Below are 23,776 nucleotides of genomic sequence, written 5' to 3' on the forward strand. Positions count from 1 at the left end.
AAAACTCATCTCTCTGTATTTAAAAAAAAAAAAAAAAAGTGAATTCCATTTTTAATCTATAAATATCTCTTCTCATAATTTGAAATGTCAAAATATGATTTAAGGAAACAAGGTGTGGTGACTGCATAGGAATTTGATGAGATTGTCTTTATTAAACACTCATTGTACTCATGAAAATAAAAAAATGCACCAGGAGAGCATTGCCCTTTACATACAGCTGTTAAAATCCTTCTAAACTGGAAGGCTTTACAATTAACCTAGTATTGTTCATGTTAAGGCAGTTTGTTATGGTTTTGTAATACTAATGCATTATCCTCCCCCTCAAATGTTTTCTGAAAAACAGCACAAAACACAGGCATTAAAAGCATTTATTTCCCAGCCTGTAATCCTATGGAGTAAAAATGCCTATCATAATATTCACTATTATCTTGAGGTCAGTTTGGTTGTATCTGAAAGCCCTGGCAGACCTGCAAATTTGAATGGTTAAAAAAAAAAAAAAAAAAGTTAAGAAGAAATCAAACCTTTTGAAGTATTTATTCCAAAGGACCACTTTAAATGACCCAAACAGTTTAAGGCAGATTTTCAAATGTCCGTATTTACTACACATACCCTATTTCATCTTGTTCTGAATACTGAACAGCTACAGTGTGAATTTATTAAATGTTCATTAAAGAATCCTTCCTTTGCACAGGGTTTAAGGATCTGTTTCAGAAAGGTGCTTAGGCATATAGCTAATACCAACTTTCATGAGCTTTAAGAAAGTCCTGTACATGCATGATTTCCTAACTCAGGGAATTCTGAAACAGAAATTTAATTTGATGTAGCACAGGGTTAAATTTTCCTACTCTTTGGACTAAATTTTGAACAATGGGCTGTTAATTAACTAGCCAATATATATAGATGGATGGATATGTATTTTAAAACCACTTTTGGTTAAAAACCAATGTGATAAGCCATCTTCAGTGAAATACATAAGAACAGGGGGAAAAAAAAAAAAAGAAATTGTCCTATAGCCTACTGAAAAAATACTAACTCATTTATCATTCAGTGTTTTACCTTTACTGTACTGCAGTGTTGGTAATCAGTGATAGCATTTAATAGAAAGACCTACAGAAGTGTCAGGTGTTTAATCAAGCCAGACAGAGAGATTCTAAATTAAATGTAAACGCACTGACAACATTAACTTGTATTTTGAGATGACAAGTTAACCATTGGACTCTTCTGCTCTTTTTAAGTGAACTCCTTTAAGACAGAAGACAAACATCTAGAAAAAAAAATCTAATACTGCACTTTATTTGGTCTTGCATTATTTTTTCATGTTTTATTTTCATACTAGCAATGAAATCGTAGTGTATTGCTATAGATTTTCATTGTTGTCTTTTCCATAAGAAATAATTTATTTACATTAAAATGTTATAGCAAAATTTTTCATTCCAATTCTCTGTCCTTGCTTTGTTTCTTTGACCCATTGTCCACTCTGAGCAGTTATGACTCTCTCCCCAATATACCTTCCCAGGGACTAATTATGTGTGATAGGGGCTTTTGTCAAATTTGTAATTTTGAACTTTAAATATAGGAGTAGTCTCACTGATCTTAGTGGGAATACTAACAGGATTAGATTTGTGGAAATACTTCAAGAAATATCTGGGTGGTGTGAAAGATAACATATAACCAATAAGATCATATGAAGAATTTTCAATTTCAAGTTGACTATACATTTTTCAGGAAAATCAGCACTAAGTATTGCATTTATCCAAACAAATAAAACTTTATAAATGCAAGTGGTAAGAATAAATATTCAGGAATTCATAAACAGAATTTCATTTCAGTGGTATTTTCACATGATTTAATTGTTTTAGGCACATGTATGAATGAAGTTAGTCATTGGTTCCTTTAATAAAGAAAGAGAATAGGAATTTAATTTTTAAGAAGCAAATCACAATAACAAACACTGATGCCCTGACGTGTATTTATAATTTACATACATTTAATTGGCAATGTAGACCAACATGTTAGCTCTGCTTTGTTTTAACAGTTTCATAAATTTTATTTAACAAGTCTTTAACTGTTTTCAGGGAATTACAGGTTAGCGTGGCTGTGGACTCTGTTAATTACGGGTTTTTTTCTGAATTGTAAATCTTTCATCATTAAAAAGATCAGATCATGCTGCCTTTTCTAGTCCAGTACTTTACAAGCTTCTGCAGACACAATTAGTCACAGTAATTACTTCAACTGCTTCACAGTTACATATTTTGCCCTTCTAGTCTGTCAAGGTTTCAGCTCTTACCACTGACACACAAGCTAAGGTTACAAGTGGATTTTTAGTAGCATTAAACTTTCAAGAGCAGATGAAATTTGAGGAATTGATATAACATAAAACTAAACCAAAAACAACAGAAAAAAGTTCTATGCCCTCTGGGTATCTATTCCTTGCTACTAATGTTCTTTGGAAGCAGGTTCCTATGGGAAAAATCATTATCAACCAAGCAATGCTGCAAGCTATTTTGGATAGTTGAAGCACAAACAGGATAATCACTCTAAACTATAGATCAGTAGTTTGACAAAGAAAAAACAATATCAGAGGTATAATTTCTACTCTAAAATAGAGACATTCAGTGTAAGTGCATATCCTATCTCAGAAAAATACTTTAATACCAAATGGATTTTTGTTTGTAGATTTGGTATTATTGATATGGTAGTCAAACAAGAAGTCTATATGATTATTTTTCCCACTCAGTGCTATTATAGATAATATTTAGATTACAGACTTAGATACAAAAACAGAGATCCTCTAATATGCTCGCATTTTCCAAGGTTGAAATCCTAGGCCTGAATTATCATAGCTAAGTAGAAAAAGCAATATGGGAGAAACAACTTTCTAATCAGCATATTTGTATTCTTTTTTTCTTATTTCTATTTTCAAGAACAGGGAAAAAAGAAAAACTTTTATTTTGTTTTATTGCAGGTATATAGAATCTGCTATTGTCTTTGTTTTATCTCCCCTCTTTCTTTACTGCACCATAAAGCAGAGTATATTAATGCATTCTCTGGTCATTAAAAAAATCATAAATAATTAATAAAAAGCTTAAATAGATTAATATTTTTTTACTATATACAGTGGTATAAGAAAGGAAAATATTCATATCACTGTAAATATGTATGTATTTATGCATAAATACATACAAGTATTTAATTCAAGAAAAGTGTATGCTTAAGAAAGAGTTCTTTAGTGTATCTATATTAATATTGTGCAAGCAGAAATTGTTTCATGTGTAGTGCAGAAGTAATTTGAGAAGAAGGAGTGAAGTTTCTTGAAGGCTCTGTTTCTGTAAGCTGCTACATGTGCATAAACTTTCCAAGACCATGGCCATCTGCTAGCCCAGAGATATTCTACTATGAAATACACTAGTCTTTTTGGTATTTATTTGACATGCTACATTTTTTAAGCCTGATCACTTTCATAAAAACCATATGTGGGGTGTGCAGGGAGAGAGCATCCTCACACAATTTTATTACACTGCTGAAATAGAGTAGTGACTTTAAGAGAATTTGGTCTCGCAGCTTCAGTGATTCTTGGCAACAAAATAAATCAAATCACTAGGCTGGTAAATGTGCTAGTTTAGTATATAACAGCAAGTAGTATGGTGCATTACGAATAGATGTGGATCATGTTGAAAATACTGTTGGTATGTATGGAAGAGAACTTAGTCCCTTTCCTGGAGAACAAGTAAATGCAGAGACCCAAATGCAGGTAGTAAGAATAAACACTCAGGAATTTGTAGACAGAATTTCATTTCAGTGGTATTTTCACATGATTTAATCATTTTAGACACTTGTATGAATTAGGTTAGTCTTTGGTTCCTTTAATAAAAAATTAAATCTATTTGGGTAAAAACAGAAACAGTTTTTATATGGTAAGTCAGATATCAAATCATGGCTTGGTTTGTCAGTGATGTAATTTTGATTCTGAAATACTCAGAATGAGTACTTCAAAGAATAAATATTGATGGACTGACAGTGGTTTGGGAAAATAAACCAAAACACAACAAAACTGAATATGGAAGATGTCTTTAAGAATTCCAATGTGCATATTGTTTATAAACAGTGTAATTTGTTTTTCCCATTCTAAATTCTAGCAAAATAATTTCTGAAAAACTTGAAGTGTGTGTGTGAGAGGAAAGTGGGTCTCTTTTTCCATTCCTGTTCTAAATGTGTTATGTTGCCTGCAGGCTCTTGGTGGTGCTACAATACAGTATCGCTGTGCCCCCATCCCCAATAAATATTATGCAATTAGCACATGATGATGCACAGTAGACAGATGGCTTTTACCTCCCAAAGCTGCCAAGCTGTCTTTTTAAGAGTGTGAATGACAAACAGTCATTTTGGAGAGTGACATGCCATGATGATGGCCCATTAAAACTCCTCAAGAATACTCAGCCGGCTACATATGCCCACTCAGCTCCATCTACAACAGCAGCAGCTGCTTCTGCGTTCCTCCTGTAGCTGCACTAGTCTTAATGGACTGGCTGCGCAATTCCCTGTTGCCACAGGGCATTTCATGTTCTTATTAAAACTGGGGGGGAGAAGGCAGAGATTTGTGAGTACAGCATCTGCAGAGATCGGAAGAGTACAGAATAAGAAAATGAACATGTGTGCATATGCATATGTGTGATACATATATACACTTACATGTATGCATATATGATCACTATATCACTGTCTATATAAAGAGCTAAATCAAATAAGTGTACAGAGAGAGAGAACACTGTAGACACAATTGAGCATGATTAAGAGAAAAAATGTCATAAAAATATGACATGGTTGCTCTTATCACATCCAGTTTTCAGTATTTCCTATTAATTATTCAACTCACTAGCCTTTAGATGACAGTATCTCTTATTCCTAGAGGAACATTTCATCTGAACTTTGTCTTCCACTTAGAAGCCTGGAGGGCTTACTTAGATACTAACTGGAATGTTATGAAGTGTAAGTTTTAGAATTTTGGTAGTTCTATTTTGAATTTTGTTTGAATAATAATCATCAAGGAACTGAAGACATTTCACTCCTATTTCACCCCCGTTTTTCAAAAGGTTATCAAAATTAAATATTCACTTCTTGTGGCTGAGGTGATAAGGTTATTACCCTCCTGGAGCACCGATCAGTCCTCAAGAGTGTGAAAGCTATATATTTTTCATTAAACTGAACATTTTACTGTGGAAAAACACAGGGGAAGAAGGGGACAGTAAAACCTAACTGCTTATTCCAAGTTTGGTCATGGGAGAGAGTAAGACTGAGAAAGTTAATAAAAATTCTTACTATTTTAATTTCTTAGGCACAGAAACATACATGCCTTTTTAATTCCTGTTGTATTAAATGAAGCATGAAAAGAAGATGCTGGTAAAGTTATATAGCTTTACTCTCAAATACTGTTCTTGCCTAATACTGGTCAATCACTGAAGAAGATCAGCCTCACTTACTACTTCAGTGTTTTCCTTCATTTGTACCTTTTATTTTTATTGTTCCTTGCTGTTTTCTTCCATTTCAACTTGTCATTCTTTCTTTTATCTTCATCTTGCCCCATCTTCTCTGCCCTATCACTTTAGTTCAAGGTCTTTCATCAGTCTGTTTCCCATTCCAGTTGTCTCTTGGTCCTTCAGACCTGACTGTGTTCTCATCCCCTTTTTTTTTTTTTTTTTTGTGGATTTTTTTTTACCTTCTTGTTTTTTTAGTCCCAGTTTCCCCTCTTCCCTCTTTATCCTCCTTATTTGTTTTCTCTTATCCTGTGCTTTCTTAATCATGCACCTCCATTAATACCTTGACTGCAGATGGAACTTTATTCTCACTGGCTTTATATACGCTGTCAAATATGAACTCTCAGAGGTCAAAATACACCAAATGACTTATACTTTGCCTGCAGGAGGGCCATTAAGGACAAGCCGTGGGATGACACAGCTGGTATGCCCAAAGGAACATGACCTGGTTTTACCTTGAAAGTGAAACATGCTCACGTGATAGGTAACTTCTCATTATCTGATTGCCTTCATGGCAATCCTGGCTAGATATATTGGCTTGTGGTCATTCGTGGGACTCTATTAATAGTGTTATCTTTAGCAAGGCAAAAAAGGATTAAGAGAAAGTCTGAGTTCAGGCAGCCTGTAAGGACACTGTTGGATGTGAAGAAATCTCACTAATATTTTTCACCTTGGTTGTTTCAGCATTTCTCAGGTCTTTGGTCAGATCTGAGTGCTCTACACACAATTTTGGGGGGTTTAGATCAACACAGAAGTCATGTCTAGGCTGACTGGGTTTTGGGCAAGCTTGTCACCAGCTGTTTATGTTAGATAAATATATTGTGGTTATATTCTGGTCTGCGGCATGGGACCTTGTTGTATTCCCGTGTGTCTATCTCTGCGCTTGCTTGACAAGGGGAAAGTCTGGAGGCAGCAAACCAGTGCATGAAATTGCTAGTATGTCAAAGGGGCAAATTGTGGCACAGATATCTATGTTTGTTCCCTACTACACTGACAAAATTGCTGACATGAGGAAACTCTGGCAGCTTTACAAGCGTATTCCTTCTTTTCAATCTCTAATTAAAAATGTTAAGGTTATGAATATAGCCATTCATGTTGACTTGATCTCTTGTCCACAGTATTATCTGTTATGCTGAAAGCACAGAACATAGAGCAGCGTTATTTCTTTCTGAGCCCAGGCTTGTACTATAGTTTTACATAAATTTATAAAAGCAAAAGCAAATAAAAGCCCTCCAGGAGCTCCTTTATCACATTCTCAACATTTCTTGGAAAAAAAGACTTCTATAAGAAAATCATTACCTGCTGAATAGTACTTTCACTAGTGCCTGGGTGGGAAGTCAATTATGTGATTCACAGGCCTTTACTGACATCAATAATATGTTGAGGAACCTGGTTTTGTCCCACGAGACTTTCGTAATGAGACTGGAAAGGAAATTCAAAAAGATGTCTTAAGCTGTTGATATTGAAATATGGTTACAGTTTACAAGACTGCAAGTTTCACAGCTCACTCTGAAAATAACAATCATATCAGTAACTAATGTGTTTATGAGGCCCTTACACATTGCAGAAGTGTGGTATGTGTGCATATTGGATTTTATTTAGATGTTAACTCCATTGTCTATGTTGAATTCTAAATATTAGTTATTATTTGCATTGAAATTGTTCCAGATCAACAACATTGAACCCTTATTTATCCTGATAGTTAACAAATGTAGTGTTAAATTTTAAAAAAGAAGAAAAATTACAAATATCTATTACTTTTTGAGTCATCACAATTTAACACCCTTACTAGTAGTAATAATCTGTGGGGAAAGGAATTTCAAAACCACCTAGTTGCAACCACAGTAAATACTGAATCCATGAACAGAAGTTTTAAGAACGTGGCCATTGAGTTGAGCAAGATTTAACAGAAATAGCCAAATTAATTCTTTGTTTCTTATCACGTACTTTCTTTCACATTCTGGCAATTGCATGTTTAATCTGTATATACCTGACAGATTCCCTGTTTAAGTCTTCCCAAAAGCAGGAGGGGGCATGTTGTATACGAAGACAAGAGTGCTTGTCTACCACAATGAATACAGTTGTGTTGTGATAGTAAGTTGTTTTTATAATATGGACAAGAAGATTGCTCCGGGTTTGGTATTCTTCCTTCCTTTTGTCCTGTTTTGCTTACATGTCCCTCCTTGCTTTTAATTAAAAGGCAGGAATAAAACTGCAGTTGCGTTAGTCCCAGATTACCAAGAACTATGGATGCCTGCACCACCATGAGGAGGCAATTTTCATTCCTCTTTTTCCTATTTCTAGTTACTTTCACAGCAAGAAATGAAAAGGTGCAGGTAAGGTAACTCCTCCTTGAGAAAACTTTTCAGCTTTTCTGCAGACAAGTGCACATTTCTTGCAGTCTCAGGGAGCTACGGTAAGCTAGGTTGGATGAAGCATCTCATGTTTGCTCTATGTGTGTCTTTCTCACCTTCACCTCTCTGATCTTGCGGGTGCTGGAAACTCGGCAGCTTTTCGTGTTCCCTCCATACTTTTCTTCTTCATCCAGGATCTGTAGACTATGCAGTGAAACATTAGCCGTGCTGCCACAGGGAAAAACAGCTGCAAAGATAGATCTTTGGGGAAGAAAAACAGAGAAGAGAGGCATAAGAACATTGAATCTTTTTCAAGGGAACCTGAACTGAAAATGAGAGAAATAGCAAACCTCTCATTCAGACTTCAAACAGATCAGTAGTGGCCAGTTAAATTGCTTTTAGTGCGGTGCAGTACCTCTGCTTACTGGTAGAAAGAAATGTCCATCTCTATTGGAATTACTACATTAGCATACTTTAGTAGCAAGTGATACAAAATGACATCATCTTTGGTTGTACAGACCTGTACCTATAAATAGAAAAAATCTAGAAAATACTGAGTATTAGGGATCTTGAAATAAATGCATTATTTACATTTCCATAGAATAATCATGATCCTAAAGGTCCCAAGAAGTAAAAATGCATTGAGTGAGTTTTTATTGCTGCATGGACAAAAAATTTAAGTGAGGATAAAAATGCATTCATTAAAGGAGTTAGGGTAATAGTGACTTTGCTACTGAGTGAAGCTGACTGCTTCCTTCACTCATGTATGTTTAAATTATAATTTTCTAAAACTGAGAGGAGTTTTAGGAGCTGGGCGTAAGAAGATACGGGTGCCTTCTTTTTAGCTTGATTTCAGGCAATTAGAAGGCACTCAGTAAATCCTCTTCTGAAAGAAATTTAAGTGCACTTTTTGTAAGCACTGGCTCTCTCTGCCTCCACAAAGCTAATGTGACTTCTTATTAGATTTGCTGACTCTCTGTTACTTTCCTAGAATATCAAAAAGTTGTCCTCCTGTTAAATTGCGTCATCTCTCTGCAGAAGCTGGCTACTTCCCTTTTCTGTTCTCATCTACTCTTTCTTGCACATGCTGTAATGCAGGGAACACTCAATGCCAGAACACCTAAAATCTCCAGGTTAAATGTATGTAGAATGTAACAAAGAAGCAATAGAATCAGCTTATAATAACCAGATCACAAATCTCATGTTAGAAATAAGGTTTCTTGAAAGCCAAGAAAACTGGAGAGAGACCGTCATGGATACTGCAAGGAGATGAGAATGGATTAAATTAATTGGAAATATGCAACCACCTTTACTTATAGCATTCCCATTTCAGAAAACAGAGAGAGGAATGAAGCTCATTTCCCTATACTGTGGGCTAGACTTCCCTCTTCTCACAGAATAGGTTGTAGGGTGCACAAGGACAAGAGATTATTTTATTTACAATATCTATTGCAAAATGCCTCTGAAAGAAAACTTCTCTGGGATGTTCCAGAATGCGATCAAATGAGATTTACCCAGTGAATCTTTGAATTCTCCATGTCTCTTGGAAGATAAATTTGATCCACTCTACTTCTAAAACCATAGTCCCCATATTCATTTATAGACTGAGCTGCAGTTCTGTCTCCTACATGGATAGGTACATAAAGTGGGAGGAGTGATAAAAAAGCTAGTAAATGGCACTCCCACAGCTGCTTTCTGGTGCCTTCTTGTAAATTACAACTGTCCTTGAGACTAATATAATTCTGTATAATTATTGCCAAATCAATCACAAGAACAAATAACAATATGTGCTTAATTCCAGGTACCATTTTTAAATGTACTTCTGCTCCTTAAGGAGAAAAAAAAAAAGAAGAAAAAAAAAAAGGTCAAAACCAAACACACACAAAAAAAAAGGAAAAAAAAAGAAAGAAAAAACAAGGTCCAAACTGTTTTCTAAAGCCAACATTATAAGGAAAATGTTACTTCTTATTTCTCAGAATGTGAAACTAAATAGCTGGAAGTACAGATAGTATGGGACTATGGCATTCAAAAATTTTGTTCCTAGTTGAAAAACACTGATGCCTCTACACTAATGACTTTGAAGATCACTGTTTGGAAGGATTATATTGCAGGGAGCTGGAATAAATGTGATCTAAAAACTACATCAAACACATCTAGGATTCTGTAGCCTAGTTTATTTTTGCATGTTCTCTTGTATTATACTTGTAAGTTATCTCAGATTGACACTAAAATACACACAAAAATGTTGAAAAAAATTCTTTAGAGTGCTTTACACAGAATTGATTGTACTATAGTGCCAAAGATATACTAAATCCTGAGCTGTATCAGCTTTGTGGGGGTAAGTATGTAGAGAATGGTGCTTCCGCCTGGGCCACCATTGTTTGTTAAGGTCTTAGTAGAACAAAGTTTTAATAAAAGAAGTTTGCTCTTCCAGACCCTCAACCTTGGAGTAACACAGGTCATTGTTACTTTACTCATCTGTCTGGTAGCAGTTTTCTACCAAGGCATCACTCCAAAAAAGTGGTTTGTGTTCAGTATTTCATTCCAGGGCACCAGCCACTGTAGTCTAATCCATGATGAGATTTATGGACCTCAGAATGGGATTCCTTAAAAAACGATGTTAATTGGCAAGCCTCTGAGTGAGCAAACAGGAAATTCTGAAGCTACAGAATTTCTTTTTTCTCTGGGATGTGAAAGCCTTTCTCAATGCATCTTTGAGAATTTACACTTCTGGCCTCATCTCTGAAAGTCTCCTGTCTTTCAAAACACTGCTAGAAAGTTATTCAGGACAGGGCTGGGTTTACATACAAGGTGAAAGGGAGGCTGTGCAGCCCTGCAGTGTGAGACCCAGGTGTTGGTGCCACACTCTAATGTGCTGATGGGCTCAGCTCCACCCTCATGAGGCAGCACTGTGTTGCTCTCAGCAAAGATGACATGTGGAATCTAATCTCACATCTCTAACTTTCAGAAAACTGCTCTGCCTGATGAACTGCAGGGTATGCTGGTGTTACCTTCTTTTCTCTCATCTAGCACATCCTTAACTGTGCCGCAAAAGGTGGAATAACTTTTACAGGGAGAATGAGTCTCAGCTGCCAGAGAAAGACCAGTGCTCTGCTAGAATATGGGATATGGAGAAAATAGAATCGCAAGAAGGCAAAGGCATTGTATCTTTGTATCCCATAACTTCAGTTCTTGGGTAATGTGATGTTCATCATTTCAGTCTACACTGTAGGATTCTGGCTGGATAGAGGAACCCACACAATGCACATAGGAGACTTATGCACCCTGAAATACATCTTAGAAAAAGAAAAGAAGAAAAAAAGAAAAAAGTAAACAAAAATCAAACACTAGCCAGACACATTCTTACTTGCACAGGCCACAGCTTTCTTGTAGGAAAAATGGGTATTTCTTCTAGTCAAGTTTGAAAAAAAACAAGAGCCCCAACTGCCAGATTTGTGAGATTACCAGAGGTATGTTTTATTGAATAATCCACCAGTCATTAGGGATGAGGAATATGCAGTGCTGTGGATCTTGAAAGAACCTGAATGTAGAGACACATCTTACCTTGATCTGCCCACAGCGCCATCATTCGCTGTTCCTGAGCGTTCTGAGTAGGACTTGAATGTTTGGAGAACTCCATCAAAGAAATCTGAGGTTTGTTTATGTATCTCAGCAGTCAGGTAGCAGCAGAATGAGGATGAGCCACATTTTCAAATAACATTCTTAATCTGATTTAGACACCCTAGCTCTTTTTTTTGATCCAGTCCAAATCTCAGACTCCATTTCCGTCTTAGAGAGTGCACTGTAATTGCGTAAGTATGAGATATCCAGACAATGTAAGTAAAATAATGCGTAATAAATAGGCAACTTTTTATCCAGCTGAAAAATCCAAAACTGATCACTAATACTTCCCTGCTGAAATAGGAAAAGCTTTTGCAGCTGGGCAAAGTTATGTCTGAGATAGCAATTTTCTATATGTATTCTGGAAGTGATTATTATCTCAGGGATAACCCCAGCTGAGAGAAAAAAAGCAAACAAACAAACATGTTAGTGGAGGAAATTATGATGATGATGACAGTAGAGTTACTTCCAAACTCAACATGACATGGAAGTAGAGCAGGTACAAAGTAAAGACATAAAGAATCTGCACATCTTTAACATTGCGCTCAGCTGTTTATGAGTAGTAATGCGCTTTTTAACACGTGAGCAAGTACTTTGAATTTTACTGGTGTTTTTTCATTTGTACCATATTAAATATGTCATGTGTTTGTATTACTTTAATGTGACATCCAAATCAATTACATTTCTGATACAATTTTGAAAAATATATAAGAATTATTTGAGTCTGCATTCTGCAACAGGAGGGTGAGATTCAGTAGACATACAAGAACTACAAAACCTGTGGAATCTTGCTCTGTAACATAAAACGGCTTGCATGATGAGGAAGAAAGTTTCTTTCTGTAAATCTGTTCTGTAATTCTACTGGAAGATACGTTTTGACCTACTGTGGTACATTTGTTCTGCACCTCTACAAGTAGTCCCAGGGAAACTACACATGACTTCTGATGTTGTGTAGTTCAGGCAGTGGTAAGACACTTCTTGTTCTTTCTCAGACTCCACATTTTTCTGAAGTTAGATAATGGAAAACAAGATATGGAAATGGCCCATCAGATAGTAATCTATCAACCAGTCTACTTTAATTCATTTGTTAAGTTTTACTGCTCTACACTGTAAACAATCGGTATGTCATTTCCCATACATGCGCAGGAGCAAACACACACGGACATTACATTTATAGTGACATTTGTTTGAAGTCACACCCTTCAGTAGGGTAATAAGCTGAAACCATCAATTTAATTAAACTCAGATAGGAATAGTCACTATTATAATCATATGTGTGCCTGTATGTATGTGTGTGGCTATGTAAAACTCTGATATGACAAGACTGTAAGACAATATCAAATGCATTTGAAAATGCGATTATTTGCAAGAAAGAATGACATTATGTTGCTCAAAAGAGTGAGCTGACAGAATCTAATGGTCCCTCACATGCCGTGCATGATAAACATTCAGCTTATCTTTCCAAGAACAATAAAATTTCATGTACTACTGCTTGACATAAGAATTATTTTTACATATCTCCATGCCACTGACTCTCTTGTAAGTTAATCTCATCTCTCATCAATTTTTCACCAGCTTCACTCTGATGTTGATAAAGGAGATGGTTCCATCAAATACATCTTGTCAGGCGAAGGGGCAAGTTCCATTTTCATTATTGATGAGAACACGGGGGATATTCATGCTACAAAGAGGCTGGATCGAGAAGAGCAGGCCTACTACACACTCCGAGCACAAGCACTAGATAGGCTGACTAATAAACCTGTGGAACCAGAATCTGAGTTCGTCATTAAGATTCAGGACATCAATGACAATGAGCCAAAATTTCTGGATGGTCCTTACACTGCTGGAGTTCCTGAGATGTCTCCTGTGGGTAAGTGCAAAATACACTGTTGGTCGTGTGGGAAATTTGTTCCTATTGCCTTTTTAAAATTTTCATTATTTTTTACTGTATTGTGCTAAGCTACTTAATTATCTATGAGGCACCTGCAACAGTTAGATATTTCAAGACTTAACTGGAAATAACATGCTAGAGTAAGTATTTACCCTCTCAAAAATGCTGTGAAACTCAAATAGCTATGTAGGGATTCAGATAAGCATTTTATGGCATATTTCTCATTCCAATGCCCAGAGGCTTTGTTTCATAATTCTCATTAACAGTAGTAAGTTTCACACCCATGCTATGGTACCCAGAGGTGATAATATTTCATTTTGTTCAAATAGAGTCCATTCTTGACAAACTCTTGAAATGTCTGCTAGTGCATAGAATATATTTTTTTGGTAAGAGTTGCATATATCAGTAACAGTTTACTTTGGATCTTTTCTAATATTGAAATCCAGATCTCTGAGAAATATATGCAAGCAGCAGGGACTGGAATACAACTTGAGATAGATTCAGAATTCCAGTGGAGTCAGGAAAGAATGATTTTTTGAGGCTTCACACTCTCTGTTGGAAGAGAAGAAATACTAGTTTTTACTGAGTTCAAATTAGGAAAGAATTTCAACATCAAATCTGCCATGTCTTCATTTTGAAGAGACCAAATGCTCATCCTGTTGTAAGGTGCCACTGTTCTTTTGAAAGCTGGCTAATTGAGACCAGATAGCAATTTGGCCCAGAGACATCTTGGTAAATTTTACTTTAACCTGGAATTATAAATGCAAGCATGAAGCTGAAAAAGCAGAAGAACTTCATCTACTTCAGTGGAAATACGTGTATGAGAAAGTTAAGAGAGTTATCTGGTGACTGAAATTAGGATTTTCTTTGCATGACTGATTTTAAACTGTATCAAAGTTTGATACTCTTACAGTAAGACTGCCCATATAGAATTTGATGTAGTTTCCTCAGTGCCGTTTCCTGTGGTTTTTGACGCTAAACAATGCCTCTAAATTAGAGCTAGAGAGAAAAAAAATAATCTTCCCTGCCTAAGTGCTCTGCAGCAATCATTAGTCAACATTGCTTTTGTATTTGAAATTCAACTTAGAAGCCAATAGGAGATAACTAAAACATTGCTAATGAGTTTTCTGTTTATTCATTTTGCTAGGCACTGAGCACAGACACTATTTCTCATTTGATGCTTGACAATTCTTCATTGTCACTCAAATGCTATGTGGAGGGCTAAGGAGGCAATAGTAGCCTTGGAAAGAAAGATGGACATCACAGCATTTGAGGAGCATCAGCGAGGAGAGGAAGTTGTAATACATTGCTGAGAACTGTTTATTGATGTGCTTTGTAAAAAAAGAGATAATCAGATAATCTTAGACTGTAAAATGTAAATTTTCAGCACTTAAAAAAAAATCTTCTGTAAAAATATATTTATTTAATTGCAGTTTTATTTTAGAGTTGGATTATTTAAGTGAGCTGTAGCATGCAGCAATGATGAGATTTTTGTAGCTTTGTCTTGTGCCCTGAAGAGCATTATCTCCACGTAACCCTTTTGCATGAGTTACCTCTGTCTTGTCCTGTACTGGCATATTGGCATATGGACAACTACTATAGGTATGAGGTTTACCTACACACACAAATCTGTGCCTTTACCACTCACCCATGCTCCATTTGTTCCAAACATATATTGGGAATCAATATGTTAGGAGTGCACTGTGTGCAGAGCAGAACACAATGATTGTATTTCAAAATGAGCTGCTTTTGCATACCTTGTTGAATCTTTGCCACATAAATGACTAAAAGAAAATCTCTCCCATACAGAATGCATCATATATTCAATTTAGGTGGAATATTGTGTAAAACTATTAACAGACATCTGCACTCTTTGGGATTTGTTCAAGTAAGGGCAGTTTCATCTTCATGAGCTTCCTGAAACAGTGCGTTTTAAACATCTTCATGGTTTGTATCACACAACTACCAAATATTGCAGTATTACTGAATTAAGGATTACCATGAAATGCCTGTGTAGCTCGTCTTACATAGTTACACCAATTCATAGTATATTCATATAATACAATTTTAATTAATCACCTAGAGCATTCATGAAATATTAAGGAGTAACAAAGTATCTATCTGCTATTTTGTTTAAAGTTATATCCATGACAAGGATTTTTATTTGATTATTAAGCAAAATGAAAGAGATCATAGGATTATAAATCCAAATTAACTGTAAAGCTGGGAGAAATATAACCTTAACCTGAAAAGTGATTGTGCAAGTATGATTCTGTATTTTATTCGACAAATATTTTAGGACATTATCTATATCTATTGAAGTCAATCTTTTCTGTTATTTGAAATTACTTTGAGTTAGGTTCAAATTATATTTTGTTCAGGCTCAATTATATTGATTATCCTGGATAGCATAGATATCTTGATGGATTGCAAATCTATTAATAGGATACAGCTTATCTGAAAAGCATAAGAAACATACTTAAAAAAAAAAAAAAAAGCAGTTATATTTCAAACAAATAGATTTCAAATCATAATTAAAATAGTATTAAAAGAGTGTTCCTGCGATGTTCAAAAAAAATAGCTGATGTGAGATACTGATCTGTTTGGCTTATAGCCAAGGGAACTGGGGGTAAAAATTCCAATACCCAGTATTGTTTTGGTTTTGTTTAATCTTCAGTTCTTCAGACATATCAACAAATTTACTTGTTTCCCAGCACAGCAAATATCTTTCTTCCCACATTCAGTATTTCTGATTGAGATGGACAGAAACAGTTGGTTTTTATACCAAAGAAAAAAAAAAAGAAACCAACCAACCAACCGAAAATCAAAACTAGCTCTCTCTGCTGCTCTTTGTCTGACCTTGCTGGGACCAGTCTTGGGCAATCTAATGAATCTGTGGGAGCAGAGGAAGGAGGTGAAGAAGGTAGAACATGCCTCTAGGTGCTGCCTTTCCTCCTTCACAGTCCTGGCGGGGAAAAGCTGTAGAGGCATTGCTGCATCAGCTTTGGGTGAGGGTCAGTGTCAGAAGCACACAAATACCAAGGCAGAACCAGGCTGGGCTGTTGCATGTAAGGATTAAGCAGGTATTATGAATAATTTGCTGGTAAATGTCTTTAATGCTTATAGTAGCAGCTGATATCACATAGAAATGTGATGCCATCATGGAATTTTTTGTGTATTACACATTATTAATTGTCAACACGTTTAATAATTGAGTGCCCTTAATGGTCTATTTTTAATTTGCTTAATGTGGCTGTTTATGCAGTTTCAAAAATTAGGATTTTTAAAGTTCATCTACATTTGGAAACCACTTTTGCATTACATGATTTCACCAATGTTAAAAATGGAAGTAAAAGAAGCATTTTTAATATAAAATAATTTTAAAAAACTGGTAAAACATCACACAGATTACTAGCAAGCTTTTTAAAAAGGTCTTTGCATAGGTTTCTGAAACAATAAACTCAGACATTTAAAAAGGATGCCTTTGAAGGATCTCCAACTCAAACTCAAGCAAACAGTTTACCTTTATCCAACCCTAGGACAGAAAATGTTAATCTCTGCAACATGTTGGAAACATTGCTGAATCTTGACCTGGGTAAATTAAAGTACAAATAATGTTCTAAATTCAAGGTCCTCCTTACAAAAACCATTCCTTTCCTTTTGCTCTAATGTCAGAGCTAAAATAGGTCAAGTTCCCAGATTATTGCTATTCTGTAATATCTACCAATGTTTATTAAAGGTTAGGTTAAAAATGATAGCTTAAACATTCAGGGGAAAAGAAAAAAGGGAAAGAAGAGGAGAGAGGAGGGGAGGGGAGGGGAGGGGAGGGGAGGGGAGGGGAGGGGAGGGGAGGGGAGGGGAGGGGAGGGGAGGGGAGGGGAGGGGAGGGGAGGGGAGGGGAGGGGAGGGGAGGGGAGGGGAGGGGAGGGGAGAGGAGAGGAGAGGAGAGGAGAGGAGAGGAGAGGAGAGGAGAGGAGAGGAGAGGAGAGGAGAGGAGAGGAGAGGAGAGGAGAGGAGAGGAGAGGAGAGGAGAGGAGAGGAGAGGAGAGGAGAGGAGAGGAGAGGAGAGGAGAGGAGAGGAGAGGAGAGGAGAGGAGAGGAGAGGAGAGGAGAGGAGAGGAGAGGAGAGGAGAGGAGAGGAGAGGAGAGGGAAAAGAAAAAAGAAAAGAAAAGAAAAGAAAAGAAAAGAAAAGAAAAGAAAAGAAAAGAAAAGAAAAGAAAAGAAAAGAAAAGAAAAGAAAAGAAAAGAAAAGAAAAGAAAAGAAAAGAAAAGAAGAAAAGAAAACCCCCCACACAAACAAACCAAACCAAACAAAAAACACCAAACAAAGAAAAAAAACCCAGAAATCTGTGCCAACCACACAAAATTCAGTGTGTTATTAGCTAATATGAATAAATATGTGGAACACCCTTTGATTAGCATTATGGATTTTCCCTCAGTATTTCCTGCAATTGCTGAAAAAATTTATGAAGTTGCTACATGTAGAATCCTTTTTAATGAACTGATATTCAAGCTTTGTCACATAGTCGTAATTGTAAAGGAAAATAATTATAGAGGAATCCATATCTGAGAAGGAAAGACACTTTTTTCAGTAAATAGCCCCTATTTATTTTTTCAGCTTGTATCAGATACACAAGCTGTAAGGAGTATTTAAAGTTGTAGTTGTGAAGCTACAGGTTATAACAAGTCACACATGAAAGTCTTGGATAGGATTAGCATCCTGTTTACATCTAAACTCTACAGGTCTGAACAGTGCTGCCATAACTACATTTACTGGGACACTTGTTTTGTTGGATGGAGTGAAGGTGTGGTGTCATTTGCTGACTGTCCCGTGTTACCTGTAAGTCTTAATCTTCAATGCATGCATGAAAGCTGACTGTCTGTGTTATGAAGCAGGGGAAAGTGCTCAGGAATAAAAGGAAGGAGCAGGAGCACAAATTCTTCTTTTTGTAAGATGACATAGTTGGAACTATGATGCAACTACCCATTTTTCTTAGCCTATAGATTTATTGACTATCCATGAGTATCCATAGAGCTTTATTGGTTACATTTTTAAAAAAAATTATTTCCTACATGCAGGACTTTTCATATCATTACCATACCCTATGTTAACTTGCATATTTAAATATATAAACATATATATATATATAGTACAGAAACATCTTTCTTGCTGTGGGGCTTCTGGAAGCTCGAAGTTTTTGTGTGCAACTGGTAAAGAAATTATGATGAAGGCAGTTGTTTTAAAAGATCTTTCCCCTGTGAGGTTTGAGAAAAGTTAATTAGCACAAAAGGACTAGAAAAGTATAATTGTTTTTTAGTTACTGATTATAGTTGAGTGGGATTAGTGCAGAAAGATTTGGTGTAAGAATTTCTACCTAAAAAAAACTTTTCAAAAGGATCTATGTGTTTGTATGGGCAAATATTCATTTTAGGAAACACCCAACTAGATTCAGGTACTGACTTTGTTAATCTCACAGAAGTTGAGGGTTTGTTTGCTACATCAATAGATTTTTACAGTAAACAAGCTCTAATAAGCTTGCAGGATTTCCAAAATATCTGTGTTGAGGTTGCAGAGCCTGTAATTTGTTTGATCTTGTGTTGGTCTGAAGTCCTTGAAAATGGCAAGAGCAAGGAGCAAAGATGTAACTGCCTGTGAGGTCTATAAGCACTTTTGCCAATATTTGCAGACATTGTAAGCTTCATTGGCAGGGCTTAGGGACTTTGTAAATGTGGTAAGCCTGGCTTTCACAAAGAACACAGGATGTCAAAGAGTCATTTTGACACTGTTATACTCAAAAGCTGGAGAGACTCTGGCAAGTTTAAAATAGGTCCCTGTATGAAATTATATTACAGAGTTATCTGTAAAATCAGTTTGACATACTGAATCAAAGCTCTTAGTTACTGGTGAACAGAAAATTGATGTATTTTAAGTCCCAAAACTGATGAATGACTTGAAGGATTAACTACCAATTTTCTTTTTGAACTTTCCATCTCCTTAATAGTTGCATGTGAAATTTGAGGTTGAGAATAACCTTTTCTCTGTCCAAAAATATTAGGCAGTCTGCAAGAGAGAAAAATTGCATTTAAAATAGAATTGCAATCTTAATACTTTGTCATGGATATATCAGGAAGAGAGATCAGGAATGCGGGTTAGCTAGGCCATAACTTAATAAAGTTAACTTATTAATTATTATTTCTGGTCAGAATTCACTCAACCAAGTCTCGTCCCTTGTAATCTGTGCCATTTTATGGAGGGCTGCATTTAATCCTGTCACTCTCCAAACATTCAGGCTTGTCCAAAGACCCATTTATGATTCTCTACTTCACTGAGAACTAAAAAGCTAAGAAAAGTGAATGGTGGACATGCTATATCAAACATGAAGACTTTTAGAGAATTTTCCCACCCATTTCCTGAAAAAATCCAAATAAAACTGTCCAGAATACAATTTAGGTTAAGTTCACACGGGACACACTTGCTATTACAGATTTCTAGACTAGCTACTCTCATTTCCTATGTCAAAAATGTGTTCAACTGGAAAATTAAAACTCTCTTTCACAAATGCTTTTCTCTAATCTTGTGTCTAAATCCAGTTTATGAAGGAATCTGATCCTTTGTTGAAGAACTTTACTAGGCATCTGCCAAATTGCTACAATATTAATTTGCAACCTGGCCTCCAAATGGGTCCCTGGGCTGTTGAACGGAAGGTCTCAATGTTCCAGACAATCTGCCAGTGAGAAAAAATAATCCTTTCTGGCTATCAAAGGGTGATGACCATGACCAAGACCCTGGCTCTCTAGTGTTGTTTTATTCTGCTCTCAGCATACATCATAGAAACTGTTGTACAGAACAAAACAAATGGGAACTGGCGTGGAGAACATACTGAATAGGAGCTGGATGCAGAATGAGACTCTCACAAAATATTTCCTTCTTGCCAGCCAGTTAGACATTCTGCTTTCTTATTCCTGTCAACATAGAGAGATGTCTTGCTCAAAAAATGTTTACGAAGCAGGTTATTATCACAACTGATACTAAAGTGTTGCAGATTGTTGAAGGAAATTAGTACTTTTAAAAGAAATTTAGAGACAGCTTTCACCAGTTTTTCTCTGAGCTGAAAGAGAAGCTCCTCAGCCTTCTCTTTATAAAAGGATAAATAATTTTACAGGCTAAAATTAATGTTTATAAATATCTGTAAAATTATCAAAATATATAATACTTGCATATGTTTGTATGTTTGGATTTCTAATTGCAATTTTAGCATGCAGACTTCTCTTCAAAGGGAAACTATTACTATATGTCATACTTAAGCATAATTGAGGTCTCGCCATCATTTAAGAAATATTGTTCACATACCCTCCACCATCCGCAGGCAGAGATAGAGAGGGGGAGCTACTGAGTGAGATGGTTTTTATTGTTGTGAGTCAAAGGCTGAGATTATTTGGGAAGACAGAGCTTTGTAATAGCTGATACTACTGGTTTACAAAGAGAACCTTATACTCTAAGCTGAATCAGCACAGAAATTATGTACAGTGATGAAGAAGCCACCTCACACTGTTCCAGATATATATTGGCGCAGCACGTTGAATAAGTGTAGTCTAGCTATTTGGATCTTTTATGTACAATAGTCCCTTAAACATTTTGCAGGTACCTCTGTGGTTCAGGTGACAGCCACTGATGCAGACGATCCTACTTATGGCAACAGCGCTCGAGTGGTTTACAGCATATTGCAAGGACAACCCTACTTTTCTGTGGAGCCCAAAACAGGTAATTTTCCATAAACTCTCTGCAGTAATGCTGAGAAAAAAATAAAAAAAGAAAACATGCGTTAAAACTTGCTAGGAACTTATTAATGTTGTCTCTTGGTTAACTGAATATATTTGGATTCTGTTGATCTTTTAATTTGTTTTTCTTCAGAATAGCTTATGAAAACCTGACACCTGAGCTATGTGATAAGCAGAAATTGCTAGAATGGGAATTTTTATATTATTGTCAATCTACTTCTTCCCAGGTCTGCTGCCTGTTGCTGTATTTCTGACTGATGAAAATTTCAAGATGCTTTGAGCAAGTGTTTTTGCAAATGTTTGTTTCAGAAAGATCTAAATGTCACATAGACAGATTCCCTGAAAAGTAGATTTACTGCATGATCACCTCTCCATCCTACTTTTTAAACTGAAGTTTTTTGATAGGAAATGTATCTTCATTAGTTTGAAGAAGAAAGCACTGTGCTTCCTATCCATATCTGATATAACATTTTGCTGCCAGTTTCAAAACAAATTACTGGTGAAACTTTTTTTACTATTTTAATGTAATTTTGTGAATATTTTAAGTCACAACAAGATGCAAAGTTTAATAACCTGTTGGTTTAATAAACATTACCCAGTCTACTGTACCATTTTATAGATCAAGATAACAGGTTCTTGCTCTGCTCAGTTCACTTTGGTGCCTGAGCTGTCATTTACACCAATATGGAGAAAAGTTATAATCTTCATTTCAGAGATGGACAAGTTGAGACAGAACATAAATAAACTTTTTAGCCTATTGATCATAAACAATCTCGATAAGAACCAGACCTGAATCCCAATGCTATAACTGAAAGATCACACTCTATTTAACAATATCTAAATTTGCGGTAATAAGTAATATAATTATCTTCATATTGCAACAGGTCCATCCTCAGTAGGGGTATACAGCACTTTCTTTTTTCCTCCAATGAGCATGCTTTATAGTGGTTTTCTCTCTGTCTCTCTCTCTCTCTCTTTACATATAGCTACAACATACATTGTCATAATGACTACAGACAGCCCTTGAACAATAATATGGTAGTTTTTGCTAAATCAACATCTTTAAGGATTCAGACTGAAATGTTTGCATACATTTTTACTTCGATATGATACTCAGATTTCCTGTGTGCATGATAATTATCTTCCAAATGATTGGTTAACATTACCTGACAATTTAGCTATGATAGAAAAACAAGATGGACAGAAAACCAGTGTAGAAACAACATTATGAAATTGTCTATTAATTGTATTTTAACATGTCTTGTAAAATGGGTGAAATAGTGCCTGACACTCTGTTTATGAAATAAATGTTTCAACCCAGAGGTGATTAATGACAAGTCCTGCATTCATAAGGGAAGAAAGAAATAAAACTCTAACTAAACATTCAACAAATATCAGATGAAGAGATATGTGTCCCAACGTGCCTCTCCTTTAGTTTGTTTATGTTTCCCTTGCTACTGACACTAAGTGCTGGTGGAGTAAACGGTTGCCTCTCTAGAAATCAGAGTTAGCAGCTGTACTGTGTACTGAGCATGAAATATTCATAAAGTCATCACATTTTGAGAAGGCATATTTATTTTTGATCTTTATCAACAGAAGTGAAAGGATGAAACATAGAGCTTTCTTCTGGTTTTCATTTCAAATCAATTAATTACAAATTATATGCAGGTCATTGAATGGAAATAACAAAAAACTACTTCAGATATTACAGTATTTCCATTAATAAATGACATACTCTGAATTACACTAAAGCTTTTGAAGTAGGTATTGTTACAGCAAAAATATGGTAAAATAAGATTATTTCATACACATGCAGAGGGTGACGTGGTATCAGTATTAATAAGAGTTAATTTGGTGAAAGACTATTCAAGACATTGTGAAATGAAAGTTGACCTTGAAATCTTAAAAAATAAATGCAGACTATTCGGTTCTTCCTATCTCTGTAAGAGTGGGAAATTAAACACAGAAGATGACATCTTCCAGGGAAGGGAGTGTTAGCCAAGACATGATGAAGTCTGAAGTTCAGGGACAAGATATTCAGGAAAACACAGTCATGCATGGCATTACCCAAAGAATCTCGTACTAAATAAAAATCGGAGGATTTTGGTGACTACTTAAAATAAGCTTGTAGTACTTCAGTTCGACTCCAAGTCAAAAACTGTGATATTAATGTTGAAATTATTTCATCCCTCTTCTTGCAGTCATTGGTCTACCATTACCTTTCAAAGGTAAATTCAGGTTTCATGGTAATGTATTTGCTTGAGCAACCATTGACATACCTTGTCTTACTGCAGGTGTTATCAAGACTGCCCTTCCGAATATGGATAGAGAAGCCAAGGACCAATACTTACTAGTAATTCAAGCAAAGGACATGGTTGGGCAGAATGGTGGATTATCAGGGACTACATCTGTAACTGTCACCCTGACTGATGTTAATGATAACCCACCCCGCTTTCCACGACGTGAGTTACTTTGTAAAAATATGACTTGGCAATATTTTTTTCTATACATTGTTGTTTTCTTTACTTGTCATGCTATTTCTAAACAAAAAGCTCTCAGCTTCCATGTGAAATACTTCAAGAATCACTGACAGCAAGGT

The 23,776-nt window shown here is 35.8% G+C and overlaps 1 protein-coding gene across 1 annotated transcript in view; it reads left to right on the forward strand.

Annotated features, from left to right (window-relative positions):
- LOC136097924 (cadherin-7) overlaps positions 1-23,776 on the forward strand; it is an 84,316-nt gene that overhangs the window by 26,979 nt on the left and 33,561 nt on the right. The window contains exons 3-5 of the mRNA XM_065830831.2: positions 13,082-13,376; positions 21,041-21,160; positions 23,472-23,639. Coding sequence (XP_065686903.1) covers positions 13,082-13,376; positions 21,041-21,160; positions 23,472-23,639 — 583 coding nt within the window. The remainder of the gene's footprint in view (positions 1-13,081; positions 13,377-21,040; positions 21,161-23,471; positions 23,640-23,776) is intronic.

This window comes from Patagioenas fasciata, chromosome 2, assembly GCF_037038585.1.
Source record: "Patagioenas fasciata isolate bPatFas1 chromosome 2, bPatFas1.hap1, whole genome shotgun sequence".
Taxonomy (NCBI): Eukaryota; Metazoa; Chordata; class Aves; order Columbiformes; family Columbidae; genus Patagioenas; species Patagioenas fasciata.